This window comes from Dipodomys ordii, unplaced genomic scaffold (genome assembly GCF_000151885.1).
Source record: "Dipodomys ordii isolate 6190 unplaced genomic scaffold, Dord_2.0 Scaffold52, whole genome shotgun sequence".
In the NCBI taxonomy this organism is placed as follows: Eukaryota; Metazoa; Chordata; class Mammalia; order Rodentia; family Heteromyidae; genus Dipodomys; species Dipodomys ordii.
This window is the reverse complement of record NW_012267268.1, coordinates 5,357,834-5,376,380: the sequence shown is the minus strand read 5'-3', so window position 1 is coordinate 5,376,380 and position 18,547 is coordinate 5,357,834. Positions and strand designations below refer to the sequence as shown.

The following is an 18,547-nucleotide window of genomic DNA, read 5'->3' as shown; positions in this document are numbered from 1 at the left end:
AACCAGAAAAAAAAAAAGTCTCATGGACTTTTCCTACCCAGGTTGGCTTTGAACTGCGACCCTCAGATCTCAGCCTCCTGATAGCTAGGATTGATTACAGGCGTGAACCATCGACACCCAGCTTACTTTCAACTTTCTAAAATGTGTATCAAAGAGTAACTATTTATGGACAGAATTCACAGGTGTACTCTATTCACCTTAACTAGAAATTCATGTCACTAAAGAGCCTACAGAACTCTAATTCTAACATTCTTTTTTGTTGTTGTTGGTTGTGGGGCCTGAACTCTGGGCCAGGGCGCTGTCTCTCAGCTCTTCAGCTCAAGGCTAGCACTCTACCACTTGAGCCACAGCACCACTTCTGCTTATGTGGTGCTGAGGAATTGAACCCAGGGCCTCATGCATATAAGGCAAGCATTCTACCACTGAGCCACCTTCCCAGCCCCCATTCTTTCTATAACATAGTGGTTCACCAACCTCTAGTGTGCCCAACAACCTAGCCAAGCCAGTTAATTTTGGGGGGGGGGGGGGGGGGGGAGGTCGTGGTCGTGGTCGAGTAATCGCCTGCGGGGGGGGGGAGGGAGGGTCAGTTGTGGTACCTGAACTCGGCCTGGGCACTATCTCTCAGCTCTTTTGCTCAAGGCTAGCACTCTATCACTTTGAGTAACAGCTCCATTTCCAGCATTTTGGTAGTTAATTGAAGACAAGAGTCTTATAGACTTTCCTGACCTGACCAGGTTGGTTTTGAACTGTAATCCTCAGATCTCAGCCTCCTGAGTAGCTAGGATTACAGGTGTGAGCCACTAGTGCCTGGCTAAGTAAGTTATTAAAAGCACTAATGTCCAAGCCCCATTCTCAAAAATTGTTTTTGCTCCCATAATTCAGGTTAGGATCAGAATTCACATTTTGAACAAATACTTCAAGTGAGTTTTAAAGCAAGAGATCAAAGTTTCTGGATATATAGGAAATCATATAAAATAAAGAATATATGAAGTATATGAGTCTTCTAGCACTGAGATTATCATCTAAAATCCTGCATTTCTTCTCCCATATTGGAACTCGTAAAGTTACTCACTGCTACTTGGGCGGAATCCATAAATCTCAGACCAAAATAGTCACTTTCAATCAGGTCCAAGTGATACATAATCTGGTCAAACAGCTCTTGTCCTTTGGCTTTTTTCTGAAATGACAAGAAAATAATCAGTGAGAAGCTTATAAAATAAACATGCCTAAACAGAAGATAGTGTCAGTTATACAGGATCTCTTAAAGAATCAACACAATCAAAGTATAACTCTGTAGCAAATGGATAAGACATGGTAGTTTTTCAGTCAACTACTTTAGGCCAAAAGAAACTGTGATCTACATATATTTCCCAAAAGATTATTCCTGTAGGCCAACAAAAATTACCAATTTCTTCTACCTTGTTTGTGCTTTCTCTGTTTTCTTTGATTAAAATCAGATTTCATATTCTTCTAGACTCGAGTTATATGGTCACTTCAGCAAAAAAAAAAGAATTATCAAAATATTATTAAGCTAAAACTGGAGCCATTTTACTTAAGTATTACTCTGCCTCCTTCCCTGTTTTTACTAACTAGGAGGTAGCATAATTTATTGTTTCATCTTAATTTTATAGATAATATTCTACCAAGTAGAACTTGATAGCTTTAGTACAAATATTATTTGGCTTTTTAAGTGATTTTTGTTTAAACAATGAGAAATTGCTCCTATTCTGAACATCATCATGTGCTGAAGAAAACCACCTATACCTGAAGGAACTTATAGTTAGCAGTATTAAGAAAATTAGACCAGTTATTTGACTGTCAACTCTTGATTTGTCCCCTCTGCTGCCTGAGTCCCTTTCTACAGTACAGATTTCTAGAGAATGCTAAACTCTGATTTTAAGACCTTTCTAAATTGGTATATGTGTTTCTTGAGTGATGTTATCAGTGTTTTTGTAAATATTTACTATGTTTTTCTACTTGGCTTTATCATTTTGTATTTTAATAAAAATGTTCTAAGTATTCAAAAATTACCAATTGAGGCTGGGAAGATGGCTCAGTGGTAGAGCGCTTGCCTTGCATGCATGAGGCCCTGGGTTCGATTCCTCAGCACCACATAAGCAAAAAAAAAAGCAAAAAAATTACCAATTATGATATATGTAAATAAGGAAGACATTCTTGCTTTGTCTTCACATGAGGGGGAGAGATGTGGTAGCTAAATCCAGCCAAGATCTAACAAATTCTAAGCATACACTACTATTAAGCTATGCCTTGAGTTTCTTCCTGGGGGATATTTTTGTTAAGTATCTAAAGGAACACAGAGTAATTGAAAAAAGAAATTACAACAAAATTTAGAGCACTTAAGTACAAATTACACAACAATGTAACTAAACTTGCAAACATATTTTAGAAAACAGATAACAGACAAGAAAGATCTGTAAGGGCTTACTAGAGAAAAATCAGACTAGAACCAGAGGCTGGGAATATGGCATAGTGGTAGAATGTTTGTCTAGCATGCATGAAGCCCTGGGTTCCATTCCTCAGTACCAAATAAACAGCAAAGGCAGGAGAAGAGCTGTGGTTCAAATGGTAGAATACTAGCCCCTTGAGCACAGAGAGGCTCAGGAATAGTGGCTAGGCCCTGAGTTCAAGCGCCAGGACTGGGGAAAAAACAAAAAACTAGAACCAAATATAAGGTAGGAAATTAGCAAATACAAAAATTCTGGGAACAGGAAGTGTCGCTGTGGATCAAGTGGTAGAGTGCTCGCCTTGAGCTGAAGAGCTCAGGGACAGTGCCCAACAAGCCCAGAGTTCAAGCCGCACGACCGACAAAAAAAAACTTCTGGGAACTAAATCTATTATTTAAGTTCAACATTTGTTGAATGTTGAAAGTTGAACATTCCTTAAACATTCCTCTTCTATTTTTGTCATATTAAGTTTGCTGCCTAAGTGCTAGCCCTTCTGTTTTTTGTTCGTTTTCATTTTCACCAGTCCTAGGGTTTAAACTCAGGGCTTAGGCACCACCCAAGATTTTGCTTAGGGCTAGCATCCTAACACTTGAGCCACAGTTCTCCTTCCAGCTTTTTGGTGGTTAATTGAAGGTTAAGAGTCTCGCAGACTTTCTTGCCTGGTCTGGCTCTGAACTGAGATCCTCAGATCTCAGCCTCCTGAGTAACTAAGATTACAGATGTGAGCCACTGTTTGACATTTTTAAGAATCCTAACAGCTTCTTCTAAAAGCTTCTTCTGCTTTTGTTTTAACATACATTCAAACAATAATATTGGTAATTATGGCTTATCCATTTAATACAGAACAGACAAAAAAATCCAAACTATAGAAAAGACTGTTCCCTCTACCCACTGAAAATCCTAGACACCTTTCTGGAAAATCTCCTCACCATATATGCAAGGGTTTATTTCCTGGCTCTCTATTCTATTCCTCTAGTCTACGGCTGTCTTTAATGACTATAGTAAAGATACTATTCTAGATTACTACAGTTTTATATTATATTGTGAAATCCAAGATGTATGAGTCCTCTAACTTACTTTTTTTCCAGGACTGTTTGGCTATTTGTTTAAGGATCCTTTGAGATTCCACATGAAATTTAGAATGAACTTTTTTCTTCTTCTGACAAAAACAAAAATGGGGGGCTGGGAAGGTGGCTCAGTGGTAGAGTGCTTGCCTTGCATGCATGAGGCCCTGGGTTCAATTCCTCAGCACCACATAAGCAGAAAAAGCCGGAAGTGGCTCTGTGGCTCAAGTGGTAGAGCAGTCACCTTGAGCTGAAGAGCTGAGGGACAGTGCCCAGGCCCAGAGTTCAAGCACAGGACTGGCAAAAAAAAAAAATTCACTAAAAGAAAAAATGAGATATTGATAGGAACTGTTTTTAATCTACAAATCACTTTCAGCAGTACAATCTTTAGTCTTTTAACCATTCAACATGACCATTGATTTGTTTCATTTCTCTCAGCCATGTTTTATAGTTTTTAGTGTGCAAATCATTAACCTGCTTGAATGAATTTATCCCTGAATATTTTATGTTCCTTGAAGCTACTGTAAATGGCAACTTTCCTTAATTTCATTTTCAGTCTGTTTACTGCATATATATAGAAACAAAGATGCTTCTTTTAATCTTACAATATTGCTAAATTCATTTAGTAGCTTTTTTTGTTTTGCTCTGTGAAAGAGATCTTAAATCTGTATCTACTTCAGAGTTATTTAAGATCTTCTCAGGGCTGGGAAGGTGGCTCAGTGGTAGAGGGCTTGCCTTGACTACATGAGGTCTTGGTTTTGATTCCTCAGCACCACATAAGCAGCAAAAGCCAGAAGTAGTGCTGTGGCTCAAGTAGTAGAGTACTGGCCTTGAGCTGAAGAGCTGAGGGACAGTGCCCAGGCCCAGAGTTCAGGGCCCACGACCCACCCACCCCCAAACACACACACACACACAAAGATCAAAGATCATGTCAACTGAAAGAGAAATATTTTACTCTTTGCCTTCCAATTTGAATGTCTTATTTATCTTTTCTCCTAATTGCTCTGGTTAGAAGTTTGAATACTATGAATAAAAATGGAAAAAAGCAGGCTGCTTGTCCTGATCTTAGGAAGAAAAGTACTACTTTTAACTTTTCATTTGTATTTTAAATTTTATTTTACTTTTATGCCTCCTATTTTGTTCTTCCAATAGGAGAAGATTTTTTTTGGGGGGGAGGGGGTCGGTTTTGAACCGCAATCCTCAGATCTCAGCCTCCTTAGTAGCTAGAATTACAAGCGTGAGCCACCAGCACCCAGCAGGAGGAGTTCTTAAATATGATCTTCCAGCTAATTTCTCCTCGAAATTAACTGATTTTTTTTGGGGGGGTGAGTTGTGGGGCTTGAACTCTGAGCCCGGGCCCTGTCCCTCAGCTCTTCAGCTCAAGACTAGTGCTCTACCACTTGAGCCACAGTGCCACTTCTGGTTTTCTGGTGGTTTATTAGAGTTCAGAGTCTCATGGGCTTTCTTGCCCAGGCTGGCTGTGAACTGCGATCCTCAGATCTCAGCCTCCTGAATAGCTAGGATTACAGGCGTGAGCCACAGCACCCGGCTTAATTGATCTTAATTCTATCCAATCAAATGTTTCTAAATTTTTATACTTCCCATACCTATTATTTCCTCTCAGTTCTTGTTAAGCTTACATTCATTTCATATTGCTAATCTTACTATATGTTTTAGAAATTATATTGGACTTATCTTTTTGGCTGCCTTTGCTCTGGTGATGGCTACAGTTCAGTTTGCCTGATTTTGCTTTTGAGGTACTTATGTTTGCTTATTTTGGATACATTCACTAGGGACTATGAGTTGCCATCTCTAGGCTACAGATAACAAGACAACTCTGGAGCCTATGACAACATCATATAGCTATGTGAGACACGAAGTATGGGAAGGGAAACAGGTAGTACCCTAGACAACACAGGCCCAAAAAACAGAAACCACTTTCTATACAACAAACAACTCTTGAAACTAGTGATTTATTCACTCCCATTCCCTAAGAAAAAAACAGGAGTTTCAGGAAGGGGCATTACTCTAATTGTAATTCACAATCCTCTAAGAGTTTGGTTGAAAAGGAGTAGGAAATTTTGGTTAAGAGAATTTTAACAGAGATGAACTGTATAGAGGTAAGGAACTTTTTAGGCAGTTCAAAAGAGAAACATGGCTTAATTTTTTAAGCCATGCTTAATATCCTGCGAAAGCACATTTCCCAGCCTCTTGAAATATGGCAGAAAAAGAATGGCCATTTGAAAATAAAAACTTTTCAAGGTTCTGTATTTTACTCTTCCTTGAGAAAGGTGCCTTTTCCAGGCCACCCAATAGTGAATATAAGAAGTTTGTAGGTTCCTGAACTTAGTAATTCAGTCTAACAAATAATCTGAAATGTCAAAAGAGAATCTTTCAAAATATCTTAAACTAGCTTTTAGGGGTAATATGGAAATTTTAAAAACTTTCACCCAAAAATCTAGCCCGCAAGAGTAAAAAACTACACAATATCATGAAAATAAGTCACAATTACAAGTAAATTCAGAAACAATGGTATTCCAGTTTCAGAAAGATATCTGATTTTGACTCAGAAATGTGTTATAAGGTACAAAACCATGGTGTTGAAGGTTAATTTTGAAAATTAACATTAATATCAACCTTAGAAATAGTGTCCCCAAAGCCAGGTGTAGGTGGCTCATGCCTGTAATCCAAGCTACTCAGGAGGTGAGATCTGAGGATCATGGTTCAAAGCCAACCAGGGCAAGAAGGTCCGTGAGATTCTTATCTCCAATAAACCACCAGAAAACCAGAAGTGGTGTTGTGGCTCAAGTGGTAGAGTGCTAGCCTTTAGCTGAAAAGCTGAAGGACAGCACTCAGGCAGAGTTCAAGACCACAACTGACAAAAAAAAAAAAAAAAAAGAAATAGTGTCCTCATAGTAAACTATCTCTGACTCATTCTATATTTTGTGAAATGGTTTAAAACTCCACTATGTACAGTAGTTTACAGGAAAAAAAAAACATTTTTAAATGATGTATTGTTCAATTCAATCATTACTGGATAGACACCTATATGTGTTAGATGATAGAGTTACATGGATGAATGTAATTATATGTCTTGGTCTCAAGCAGTAACAAGGTTCTTAGCCAAAAACAAAATTATATACTAGTTTGAACATAGTCAATGCTTGTTACATGTGTTCTTTCTATAGTATGAAGGAATAATTCCGCCTAAAAGTACTGATGGCTTCAGAGGTTCTAACCCTTAGATAAAAACAAAATGTATTCTTTGGGCTGAGAATGTGGCTTAGTGATAGAATGCTTGCCTAGCATGTATGAAGCCCTGGATTCCTCAGTTCCCCTAAAGAGAAAAAGTTGGAAGTAGCACTGTGGCTCAAGTGGTAGAGTGCTAGCCTCGAGCAAAAAAAGCTCAGGGACAGTGCCCAGGCCCAGAGTTCAAGCCCCAGGACTGGTTTAAAAAAAAAAAAAAAGAAAGGAATCTTTGAATTCTTTCATATACTAAGGTGATGTAGAAAACAGGCTAAAGACAGTCAAGATTCACAAGCAGAATTATTACTGTGTTCTTTAAAATTCTTTAATTATTCATCACCTACTGATTTAAGTGTAAATTGAAGTACAAAAAATAAGTGTCTTTCCTAACTGTTCCTTGCGGTTACAGCTTATCTTATGCCACTCTACCTGTTAATATTCCCAAAAAGTCATGCCTCAGCCTGAGTAAAATGTTTCTTTCTGCTTAGAATGACTTCTGGTAAACTCTTAATTCTGGTTTCTCAAGAATGAACACATCTTCTAATCCCAGAGAAACTGAACTGTCCTTCCTTCTATTTAGTATAAAATCTATGCCAAAGCACAGTGTTAAAATGGCCTATCATTTTTAAGCAATGATAAAAAGGTTTGGCATGATCAATATGTAGACTACAGATGTTAAGATACTTGATTCCAGGACTAATAGTCCTTTTATTTTTGTGCACCCTTTTATCTATAGCTATTGAAAATTATCCATGCATGGGGCTGGGAAGGTGGCTCAGTGGTAGAGCGCTTGCCCTGCATGCATGAGGCCCTGGGTTCGATTCCTCAGCACCACATAAGCAAAAAGAAAAAAACCAGAAGTGGCGCTGTGGTTCAAGTGGTAGAGCGCTAGCCTTGAGCTGACGAGCTGAGGGACAGCGTCCAGGCCCAGAGTTCAGGTCCCATGACCGGACCCCCAAAAAAAAATTATCCAAGAAGTACAGTTACAAAAAAAAAAAAGACCCATAAAGCTCTGAGCTGCTACAAATTCATTTTTCAACTCCTCTATACTGCTACCAATGTCTTTTTCTTCCTAAGAAATTATTCATGATACCATCTCCTTCAGAGACCTACATTCTGTTTTAGAAGATTAAGGTGTTTTCACCAGCCTTCTTTTATGCGACTGTGAAGCCTTTTCTTTTTTTTTTTTTTGGGGGGGGTCCGGTCGTGGGGCCTGGGCACTGTCCTTCAGCTCTTCAGCTCAAGGCTAACGCTCTACCACTTGAGCCACAGCGCCACTTCCAGCTTTTTTCTTTTTGCTTATGTTGTGCTGAGGAATCGAACCCAGGGCCTCAGGCATGCAAGGCAAGCGCTCTACCACTGAGCCACCTTCCCAGCCCCTGAGAAACCTTTTGCTGACAATAGTCATTTGAGTATTTATGTCATAACTTATAGGCCATACAAAATGATCAATACAGGCAGACAACAATAAAGCAAGCATACAACAGTGTCTGTCCTATCATGTACTGATTTATATATAAATTGAAGTACACAACATAAGCGTGAAATACACAACATAAGCGTCTTTCCTAACTTTTCCTTGCAAGATACAGCTTATCTTATGCCATTCTACCTGTTAATAATATTCCCAAAAAGTCATGCCTCAGCCTGAGTAAAATGTTTCTTTCTGCTTAGGATGACCAAATAATTTCACAGGGCTTACACAGCTACAGGCTGGCCATTCCCCTTGAATCAGAAGGTATTCCTTGAAAAAGCCTCCTATCTTTATCTGTATATAGAAAATTAATTCTTTTTAGAGGCTGGGAAGGTGGCACAGTGGTAGAGCGCTTGCCTTGCATGCCTGAGGCCCTGGGTTCAATTCCTCAGCACCCCATAAGCAAAAAGAAAAAAGCCGGAAGTGGCGCTGTGGCTCAAGTGGTAGAGTGCTAGCCTTGAGCTGAAGAGCTGAGGGACAGCGCCCACGCCAGAGTTCAGGCCCCACGACCGGACCAAAAAAAAAGCAAAGAAAAGAAAATTAATTCTTTTTAAATTTATTTTATTTATGTGGTACCACAGAATCAAACCCAGAGTCTTTAGGCATGCTAGGGAGGCACTCTACCCCTAAGCCACATTCCCAACCCTAAAATTAATTCTTGAGGAACATTTTTGCTATACATTCAAACAAACTCAGATCTTCCCTACCTAGCTGCTGGCTATTTCCTTAGTTCCAAGTTTCATTGCAACCTTTCATTTTTTCCTTCATGTACTTCTTCAAACAACTATTCAGTATGTTAAACATCAGACGCCGGTGGCTCACACCCGTAATCCTAGCTACTCAGGAGGCTAAGACAGGAGGATTGCAGTTCAAAGCCAGCCTGGGCAAGGAAAGTCTGTGAGACATTTACCTCCAATTAACCACCAGAAAACTGGAAATGGCACTGTGGCTCAAGCAGTAGAGGACTAGCCTTGAGCTGAAGAGCAGAGGGGCAGTGCCCAGGCCCAGAGTTAAGCCCCACTGCCGATAATAGATAGATAGATAGCATTAAAGTATACAGAATTGTCAGACTGTCAAAAAAAAAAAAAACTGGGAAGGTGGGAAGGTGGCTCAGTGGTAGAGTGCTTGCCTTGCATGCTCGAGGCCCTGGGCTCGATTCCTCAGCACCACATAAGCAAAATTTAAAAAGCCGGAAGTGGCACTGTGGCTCAAGTGGTAGAGCACTAGCCAAGAGCTGAGGGACAGCGCCCAGGCCCAGAGTTCAGGCCCCACAACCAGACCAAAAAAAAACAAAAAACAAAAAACAAAAAAACTGTTCTTGGTAATCTGGTTATTTTTTTGGCCTCTAAAAATCTAGCTTTCAAACACTTTCCCAGTAAAACACATCTTTCTACTTCCATTATTTTACGCTTCTGTTCATGACAGCTATTCTCATTATCTTATACACATTATGATCTGAACCAGCTGAATTAGAACATTTCTAAGCTTCCTTTTACTCACCATATCCATGTTCTAAGCATTCATTTCTCTGCAATTTTACATTCTTATGCATATATTATGGTATCAGTTTCCAGGCTTGCTTCAATCTCCCTCCCCCATACCAAATCAAGTGTACCACCTCAAAATTAAACCAATGTGTCATTTTTTATCATGTTTCCTAACTATTAAAAACCCTATGTGGATTAATAAAGAAAAACCACAGCTGAGACCTGGTATACACGTCTGTAATCCTACTACTCAGGAGGCTGAGATCTTAAGATTAAGGTTCAAAACCTGCTTGGGCAGGAAAGTCCCTGAGACTATCTCCAATCAACCACTAGAAAACCAGAAGTGACACTGTGGCGCAAAGCAAGTACTAACCTAGAGAAGAAAAACTCAGGAGCAATATTTTTAGCCCTTTGTCCAATTTTTAAATGAGTTGTCTATTTTTTTTAGTTTATAGCAATATTCTAGGCTTTATTAACTTTTTTTGCTTTATTTTTATACTACCTTTAGTTGTACAAAGGGGTTTCAATTCAACATATCATTTAGCAGTACAATGCATCTTGATCAGCCTTTCCATTGTTCTCTTTATTATAATTGTGAGAATTCTTTCTATATATGAGATACAAGTTCCTTCTCAGATAAATAATTTTAAAAGACATTATTTATTAGTTATTTTATTATCATTTATTCTATGAGGTGTTAAAAACAAAATAAAATCTTTTTAGTCAGTAGCAGTGGTTCAAACTTGTAATGCTATTTGAGAGATAAAGATTGGAAGATCACAGTTCAAGGCCAGCCAGTGCATAACAACATTTGTAAGATTCCATCTCAACCAATGAATTGGCACAGTGATGGAAACCTGTCATCCTAGCAACAAAGAGAAGCACAAACAGGAGGACAGTAGACCACGCTGATCAGGGTATAAAGTGAAATCCTATTTTAAAAATAACCAACCCAGAGCTGGGAAGGTGGCTCAGTGGTAGAGTGCTTGCTTTGCATGCATGAGGCCCTGGGTTCGATTCCTCAGCACTACATAAGCAGAAAAAGCTGGAAGTGGTGCTGTGGCTCAAGTGGTAGAGCACCAGTCTTAAGCTGAAGAGCTGAGGGATAGAGCCCAGGCCCAGAGTTCAGGCCCCACAACCAACCAGGAAAAAAAATAAAAAGAGATGATGGCAAAGTGGCTCAAATGATTTCTGTCCACTTAGCAAGCATAGTCCCTCAGTTCAAATCTAAGTATTGTCAAAAACCTACTTTTTCAATGGTGTCCTTTGAAGGGCAAAAAGATTATATTTTAGATAAAGTCTAACTTATCTATTTTTTTTCTTTAGTTGTTCATGCTTTCAGCACCACTAAAAACTGATGTCAAATCCAAAGTAAATACAGATCTACCCCTATACTTTCTATGAGGAGTTTTATAGGGTTTTTTTTTTTTTTTTTTGGTCAATTGTGAGGCTTGAATTCTGGGGCCTGGGTGCTGTCCCAGCGCTCTTCAGCTCAAGGCCAGTGCTCTACCACTTGAGCCACAGCGCCACTTCCAGTTTTCTGAGTGGTTAGTTGAAGATAAGGGTCTCACGGACTTTCCTGCCCAGGCTGGCTTTGAACTGTGATCCTCAGATCTCAGCCTCCTGAGGAACTAGGATTACCGGTGCGAGGCACCGGCTCCTAGCCTGAGTTTATAGTTTTTGCTGGTTATGTTTAATCTTAGATCGAGTTTAAGGTCATTTTTGTATATGTATGTGAATAACCACTGGTCCTAGTATAATTATGTTGAAAAAAATAATTTTTCCCCCCACTAAATGGTCTTGGTTTATCCTTGCTTATCCAAAAAAAAAATCCCAAGTACATTAGTTTGGCCTTTCTACTGTGTACCACTGATCTGTGTCCATGTATCAATAGCACACTATCTTAATTATTGTTTGCTTTAATTCTTAAAATTGCTATTAATTCTCCCACTTAGTTCTTTTTCAATATTGTTTTGGCTATATAGGGTACCCTGCACTTCCATATAAATTTCAGAAATCAGCTTGCCTATTTCTACAAATGATCAGCTAAGTTTCTGGTGAGAATTACATTGAATGTGCAAATCATTATGGAGTATATTTTATCATATAATCAACTTTAAGTTTTCAAACTCCTGAACATAGGATTCAAACTCATGAACAAAGGATTCAAATTCATGAACATGAAACTTCTCCCACCCATAGCCTGGGGATGGAACTCAGGGCTTTGTGCCCAGCAAGTATTTCACCACTTGAACTACTATCCCTACCACTTCCAATTTTTTTTTCAGTTTTGAAACAGAACCACACTAACTTGCCAGAGATAGTCTCAAACACTCAATCCTTCTTCCTCTACTTCCACCTCCCGAGTAGCTGAGATTGCAAGTATACCACCGTACCTGGATTATTTTGTTTTTTGAAACAAGGTCTCACTATGTAGTATACTAGATTTGAACTTACAATGTAGTACAGGCTGGCCTCTAATGCTTGTTTCTTCTGCCTCCAGGTCGAGTACTGAGATTATATGCATGTACCAAAATGCCTGACATAGTTTTCAGTTACAGAAGTCTTTTCTTAATCCTCAGAGAATATGTCCACAGGGGATGCCTAAAATAATAGTACCAAACCCAATATACTATGTTTTTCCTATCCATACCCACTTAGGATAAAAATTTTAAATTGGAGACAGCAAGAAAATAACTAATAATAAAATAGAAAAATTATAACAACATTCTGTAATAAGATAATATTCTGTAGTAAGAGTTGGAGTTTTTTACTTCATCTCTTTAGACCATGTTGGCCACGGGTAACTAAATTACATAACGTAAAACCACAGAAGTGACTATTAGATTTTGAAGTAAAACTATACTCTATATAATTAAAAGCATTAATATTATCAGTGAAGTATCTATATTAAAATCATTATCTATTGGCTAACCAAGATCTATTAATTTAAAATTTAGAAGATGCAGAATTTTACATGTCAGGCTACTTACTAGGCTTTCAAATCAATCCAAAGAGTTTACCATTTTCCAAAAGAAAATTTAAAACTCAAGAAGTTAGAACTTTTCTTTTTTTTTTTTTTATTTTGCCTGAGACTGGGACTTGAACTTATACCTGATGCTTTTGCTTACTGGCTAATTCTCTACCACTGAGCCATGCCTCCAACCCCAGAATTTCTTGAATGCAGATGTGAGTGTAGGGGCTGGAAATGTGGCTTGGGGGCAGAGTGCTTGCCTAGCATGCATGAAGCCCTGGGTTCCATTCCTCAGCACCACACACACAGAAAAAGCCAGAAGCAGCAGTGTGGCTCAGTGGTACAGTGCTAGCCTTGAGCAAAAGAAGCTCAGGGACAGTTCCCAGGCCCCAAGTTCAAGCTCCAGGACTGGCCAAAACAAAAAACAAAAGCCAGATGTGAATGTAAAATAAACACTAGCCTAACTATTAAACCATCATCCTAAAGGAAAGTAATGATGACTTTGCTGTTCACTGAAAGTTATCCTTACCATATGTAATTGAGAGAACGAGTAGTAAGTCTTTAAGCTACTTCCCCATTCAAGAGAGAAATAAAAAAGAAAATGGTCTTTACAACTGATACATTAATATCAAATCCATATATTACTCCATTTAATCTAAAATAATCTCTTACATATTATCTGGGCAATCATCTTAGATCTATGTTAACTAGCTATAATCTCTAGTGACCCTAATCCTAATGGAAAATGAGCATGTGCTTCATGTGATTTTCAAAACAATTTTAAATATTCCAGAACCATGCAAGACTAAATTGGGAAAAGGGAAAACTTTTGTTGCTTTGCTTGCTTGTTTAAGACTTTAGTATTTCTTTGGCCTATATTTCCCTTTAGTAAGGCAGTTTAATTGGCAGGCTGATGTCCATTTCATATTTGTGCAAGTATCTAGAGTTAGGTTACTAACGGTTAAGGTTTGGTCACCTGCAAGATAAAAAGGACAATTGTTTTTGTTGTGGAAAGTCAAATCTGAAACTCTAGCTGTGTTTCTCTGTAGTGGTCCCCAGAACAGGTCAGCTAGTACTTCTAGACTTGATCAATATCAACAACAATCTACTGAGCATACAAAGAAAACATTATAGACTAGTTACCAGACATTTATTCTACCAGTTAAAGCACAATGCTGATTTTTAACTCCATACTACACTCCCTTTTCCAAAAGCGTCTTTATAAATTCTCTATCAGCCTATCAACAACCCAGAGACCTCATACTTTACACATTAGGTAATAAGAAAATTTTTTTCCATGCTCTTATACATCAGTATCAGACTTTTCACCAAATACCTAATGCTATTTTAGTGGACTAGTACACAAAACCCTTAAGATTCTCATCAAATAAGAAAACAGAAAATTGTCAACACAAAGTAGCTCATGTTAGAATGTTTCACAAACCTTCAAGAAGTTCTTACAGTACAGGAAGACATTTAGATGCTTCAAGTTTTATAAAAATAAGCCAGCCATAGAAAAACAGGTCTATAATCCAAGAACTCAGGAAGAAGAGTAGAGAATCACAAATTGTAGGCCAGCCTGGGCTACATAGCAAAACCCTGTCTTTAAAAAAAAAAATGGCTGAGAATGTGGCCTAGTGGTAGAGTGCTTGCTTAGCATGTATGAAGCCCTGGGTTCGATTCCTCAGTACCACATAAACAGAAAAAGCTGGAAGTGGCACTGTGGCTCAAGTGGTAGAATGTGCTAGCCTTGAGCAAATGAAGCTCTGGGACAATGCCCAGGCTCTGAGTTCAAGCCCTAAGACTAGAAAAAAAAAAAAAAAAAAAGCACTGGACACTGGTGGTTCACAACTGTAATCCTAGCTACTAAGAAGGCTGATCACAGTTTGAAACCAGACTAGGCAGGAAAGCCCATGAGACGCTTATCTCCAATAAACTACTCAGAAAAAGCCAGAAAAGGCTGTGGCTCAAACTGGCAGAGCATTAGGCTTGAGCATAGAGGTTCAGGGACAGCCCTGAGACTGGAGGAAAAAAAAAAAAGTGGCTTACTCCTATAATCCTAGCTACTCAGGAAGTTGAAACCTAGAGGATCAAGGTTCAAAGTCAGCTGGGACAGAAAAGTCAGAGAGACTTTCATCTTGCCCAAAGAGACTCCTTCCTCTCCCCCCCACTCCCCCACCCCCATGTTGGGTGGGGGGAGCAGGGAGCGGGGTAGGTAAGTGGCTTGAATTCTCGGCCTGGGTGTTCTCCTTGTACTCTTCAGCTCAAGGCGAGGGCTCTACCATTTGAGCCACAGCCCACTTTCAGTTTTCTGGTGGTTAATTGGAGATAAGAGTTTTATAGACTTTCCTGCCAGAGACAGCTTTGAACCGAGATCCTCAGATCTCAGCCTCCTGAGTAGCTAGGATTATACAAGCATAAGCCACCAGCACCCAGCCAAAGAGACTTTTTAAATTCAATTTCAGTTAAATGGGTACTAAAAGAATTTGTGGAGGGCTAGGAAGGTGGATCAGTGGTAGAGGGCTTGCCTTGCATGCCTGAGACCCTGGGTTCGATTCCTCAGCACCACATAAGAAAAAAGAAAAAAGCAGGAAGTGGCGCTGTGGCTCAAGTGGTATAGCTAGCCTTGAGCTGAAGAGCTGAGGGACAGCGCCCAGACCCAGAGTTCAGGCCCCAGGACCGGACCCCCACCCAAAAAAAAAAAAAAGAAAAAGAATTTGTGGAAAGGGAAAATATCAATGAACATTCAATGAAGCTTAAGTAATTACATAACTTACAGTAAGTGTGGATACAGAACAAATACACAAGAGATTTGGTATTAGTAAATACTCAAGGGTATGGTAGTGAATGCCTGTAATGCTGGCATCTGGGAGGATGAGACAGAATAATGGTTAGTAATGCTTAAGTTTGAGGCCAGCATAGACTATAATACACACAGTCCCATTCCCCAAGACCCCTGAAAAGGCCTATAAGGAGCAGGTTCAGTCCTTCCAAGCATATTGGACTGTTTCATATTATGAGTTACAATTATGCATTAGTAGCTGAAAAAAAGTTAAAACTACCCCAAATGCAAACAAAATTAGAATGTCCTGTCTTGAAATAACTACATTGTTATGAAGAAAACTGTAACACAAATGGCTTTGAGAGCCAAGACAGGCAGTCATATATGAGTGGCATGAGCAAAGTATTTTTTTCACTAAACTTAAACTTCCTTCAAGCACTCCAAACTTTCTAAGGAAAACAGTTTTGACAAATACAGTAAAGTACAAAGAACAAAGTCTTATAGGGCATGCTGATGGGGACGTGAGCAAAAAGGAACCCTAGTACACTGTTGGTAGGAATGTAAACTAGTACAACCACTTTGAATGGCAGGTTAGAGTTTCCACAAAAAGCAAAACATAAAACATTGGGCATTTACTCAGAACACTAAAAGTCAGGATACCATAAAGACACTCGGACATCCACGTTCATTGCCCACTATTCACAATAGCCAAGTTATGGAAACAGCCCAGATGCCCTACAAAGGATCAGTGGACCATAAAAATATGGCACATATACAATATGGAATTTTACTCATCCATTATAAAGACTAATGTTGTTTGTAGGGAAACAGATGGACCAAGGACAAATCATTTTAACTGAGGTAAGCTTAGAGAGATGACATGTTTGTTCTCATAAGTGGAAGCTAGATCTAAAATACAACTAGACATGATAACCTATACAGGGTTCTATGCATTTACACAAAAACAAACAACCTAAATGAGAATACTCTTAGGGGAGGAAAACAAACATGAATCATGAAACCAAACATGAAACATCTAAAACACTATCAAAATGAATTCCAGAAACTTTGTTAAATGGCAACTTCTTACATCTACTTGAAGATAGTTTAAAAATTAAATGAATTGGCCAAGTGTCAGTGGCTCACACTTATAATCCCAGCTACTCAGGAGGCTGAGCTCTGAGGATCACAATTCAAAGCCAGCACAGGTAGGAAAGTCCATGAGACTCTTATCTCCAATTAACCACCAGAAAACCAGAAATGGTGCTGTGGCTCAAGTGATAGAGTGCTCGCCTTGAGCTGAAGAGCTCAGGGACAGTGCTCAGGCCCAGAGTTCAAGCCCATAACCAACCCCCCCCAAAAAAAAGTGAATTAAATGAATTAAAATAAAATAAAGGTGCTGGGAAGGTGGCTCAGTGGTAGAGTTCTTGCCTTGTATGCATGAGGCCCTGGGTTCCATTCCTTAGCAATACATAAGCAGAAAAAGCCAAAAGTGGCCTTTTGGCTCAATTGGTAGAGCACTAGCCTTGAGCTGAAGAGCTGAGGGAAGCAGCCAGGCCCTAAGTTCAGGCCCCACAACTGACAAATAAAATAAAATAAAATAAAATAATTACAAATTAGAAAAAAAAGAATTCCAAGAAATGGAAACAAGTCTTTGTTATTATTGTTGGTGTTGTTTTTGTTGTCTTTTGAGGGGAGGCACAGAAATGGAGGGAGAAAGGGTGAATCGATGCAGTCATGGTATTTAATATACACCATGTGGAAAATGAACTATGCAACTTGTTGGCATGGATAGGAGGGGGGTGACACTGTCCAATAAAAATTGTACTTATTACCTGACTTATGGAGTTGTCACCCCTCTCTATTATTCCTTAATAAATAACAATAAATTATATTTAAAAATAATAATTGTTCAATAAAGATTTTAAAAAGTCTACTAGATGGCACTGGTAATGTGGCTTAGTGGTACAGTGCTTGCCTAACATGCATGAAGCCCTGGGTTTGATTCCTCAGTATCACATAAACAGAAAAGGCCAAAAGTGACACTGTGGCAAGTGGTAGAGTACTAGCCTTGAGCAAAAAAAGCTCAGGGACAGTGCCTAGGTCCTGAGTTCAAGCCCCAGAACTGACATAAAAAAGGAAAAACAAAAAAGAAATCTACTAGATTATAGAATAAACTACCATCATTAAACACACATACACACACACACAGAAACTGGGTGTAATGACTTATTTTCTGTAATCCTAGCAAGGCTAGGATCCTAGCAAAAGCTAGGCAAGGTCAAAACCAATCTGGGTTACATAGCAAGGTTCTGGCACTTTGTCCTTATCTGTCTTTCTCTCTGCCCTATCACTTAAATGTTAAGTAACTATCATTAATTTCAGAGAGAAATACTATCATTTGTTCTCTAAGTTTACAACATGATCCATGTATCAGAATGTTACAGTCCTGACCCATACTACTCACATTATCTAAATCTCTCTGGAAGTTATCATCAGTTGAAAGTGCAAATCAAAACAGTAATTTAGCTGGAAGCAAGGCAAGTGATAGAGTGCCAGCCAAGCAAACCTAAGCCCTGAGTTCAAACTCAACACAGCAAAAGTAAAATAAAATAAAATCATGTAGAATTTACAGCTCAGTAAGGCTTACGTTTACGTACCGGCAAGTCCACACTAACATCTGTACCATCCAGAAGGGACACCCGGCAGGTGATGATGGACTTTGAATCTCCAGCTGCAGGAATGTGTGTGGCTGCTCTTTGTGCCTCTCGGAGCCGTTCCTTCTCAGCATGTTTACGCATAGACCTGCGCCCAAGAGTTCTACGCAGGAAGCTCAGCATTTTTGTCACTACACAACCACAGAGAACAAAATGACATCAGGAAAAAGAGTTCTTCATCTTGCAGGCAGGCAAATAGTATTACTTAGTAAAGTCTTGTGCACATCAATTTAAAAAATAACTAAAACTTAATACTTTTATACACATTTAAAACATGTTTTAGGGTTGGGAAGGTTGCGCAGTGGTAGAGTGCTTGCCTAGCAAGCATGAAGCCCTGG

At 39.1% G+C, this 18,547-nt stretch overlaps 1 protein-coding gene across 3 annotated transcripts in view; it reads right to left on the bottom strand.

The window, feature by feature from the left end:
- Window positions 1-18,336, bottom strand: part of Epb41l5 (erythrocyte membrane protein band 4.1 like 5) — a 128,177-nt gene extending 109,841 nt beyond the window's left edge. For all 3 annotated transcript variants that reach the window (XM_013020689.1, XM_013020690.1, XM_013020691.1), the window contains exons 1-2: window positions 18,153-18,336; window positions 1,073-1,177 (exon numbers count right to left, since the gene is read on the bottom strand). In XM_013020689.1, the coding sequence (XP_012876143.1) occupies window positions 1,073-1,177; window positions 18,153-18,332 (285 nt within the window). In that variant the 5' untranslated portion in view covers window positions 18,333-18,336. The remainder of the gene's footprint in view (window positions 1-1,072; window positions 1,178-18,152) is intronic.
- Between the last annotated feature and the right edge of the window lie 211 nt (window positions 18,337-18,547).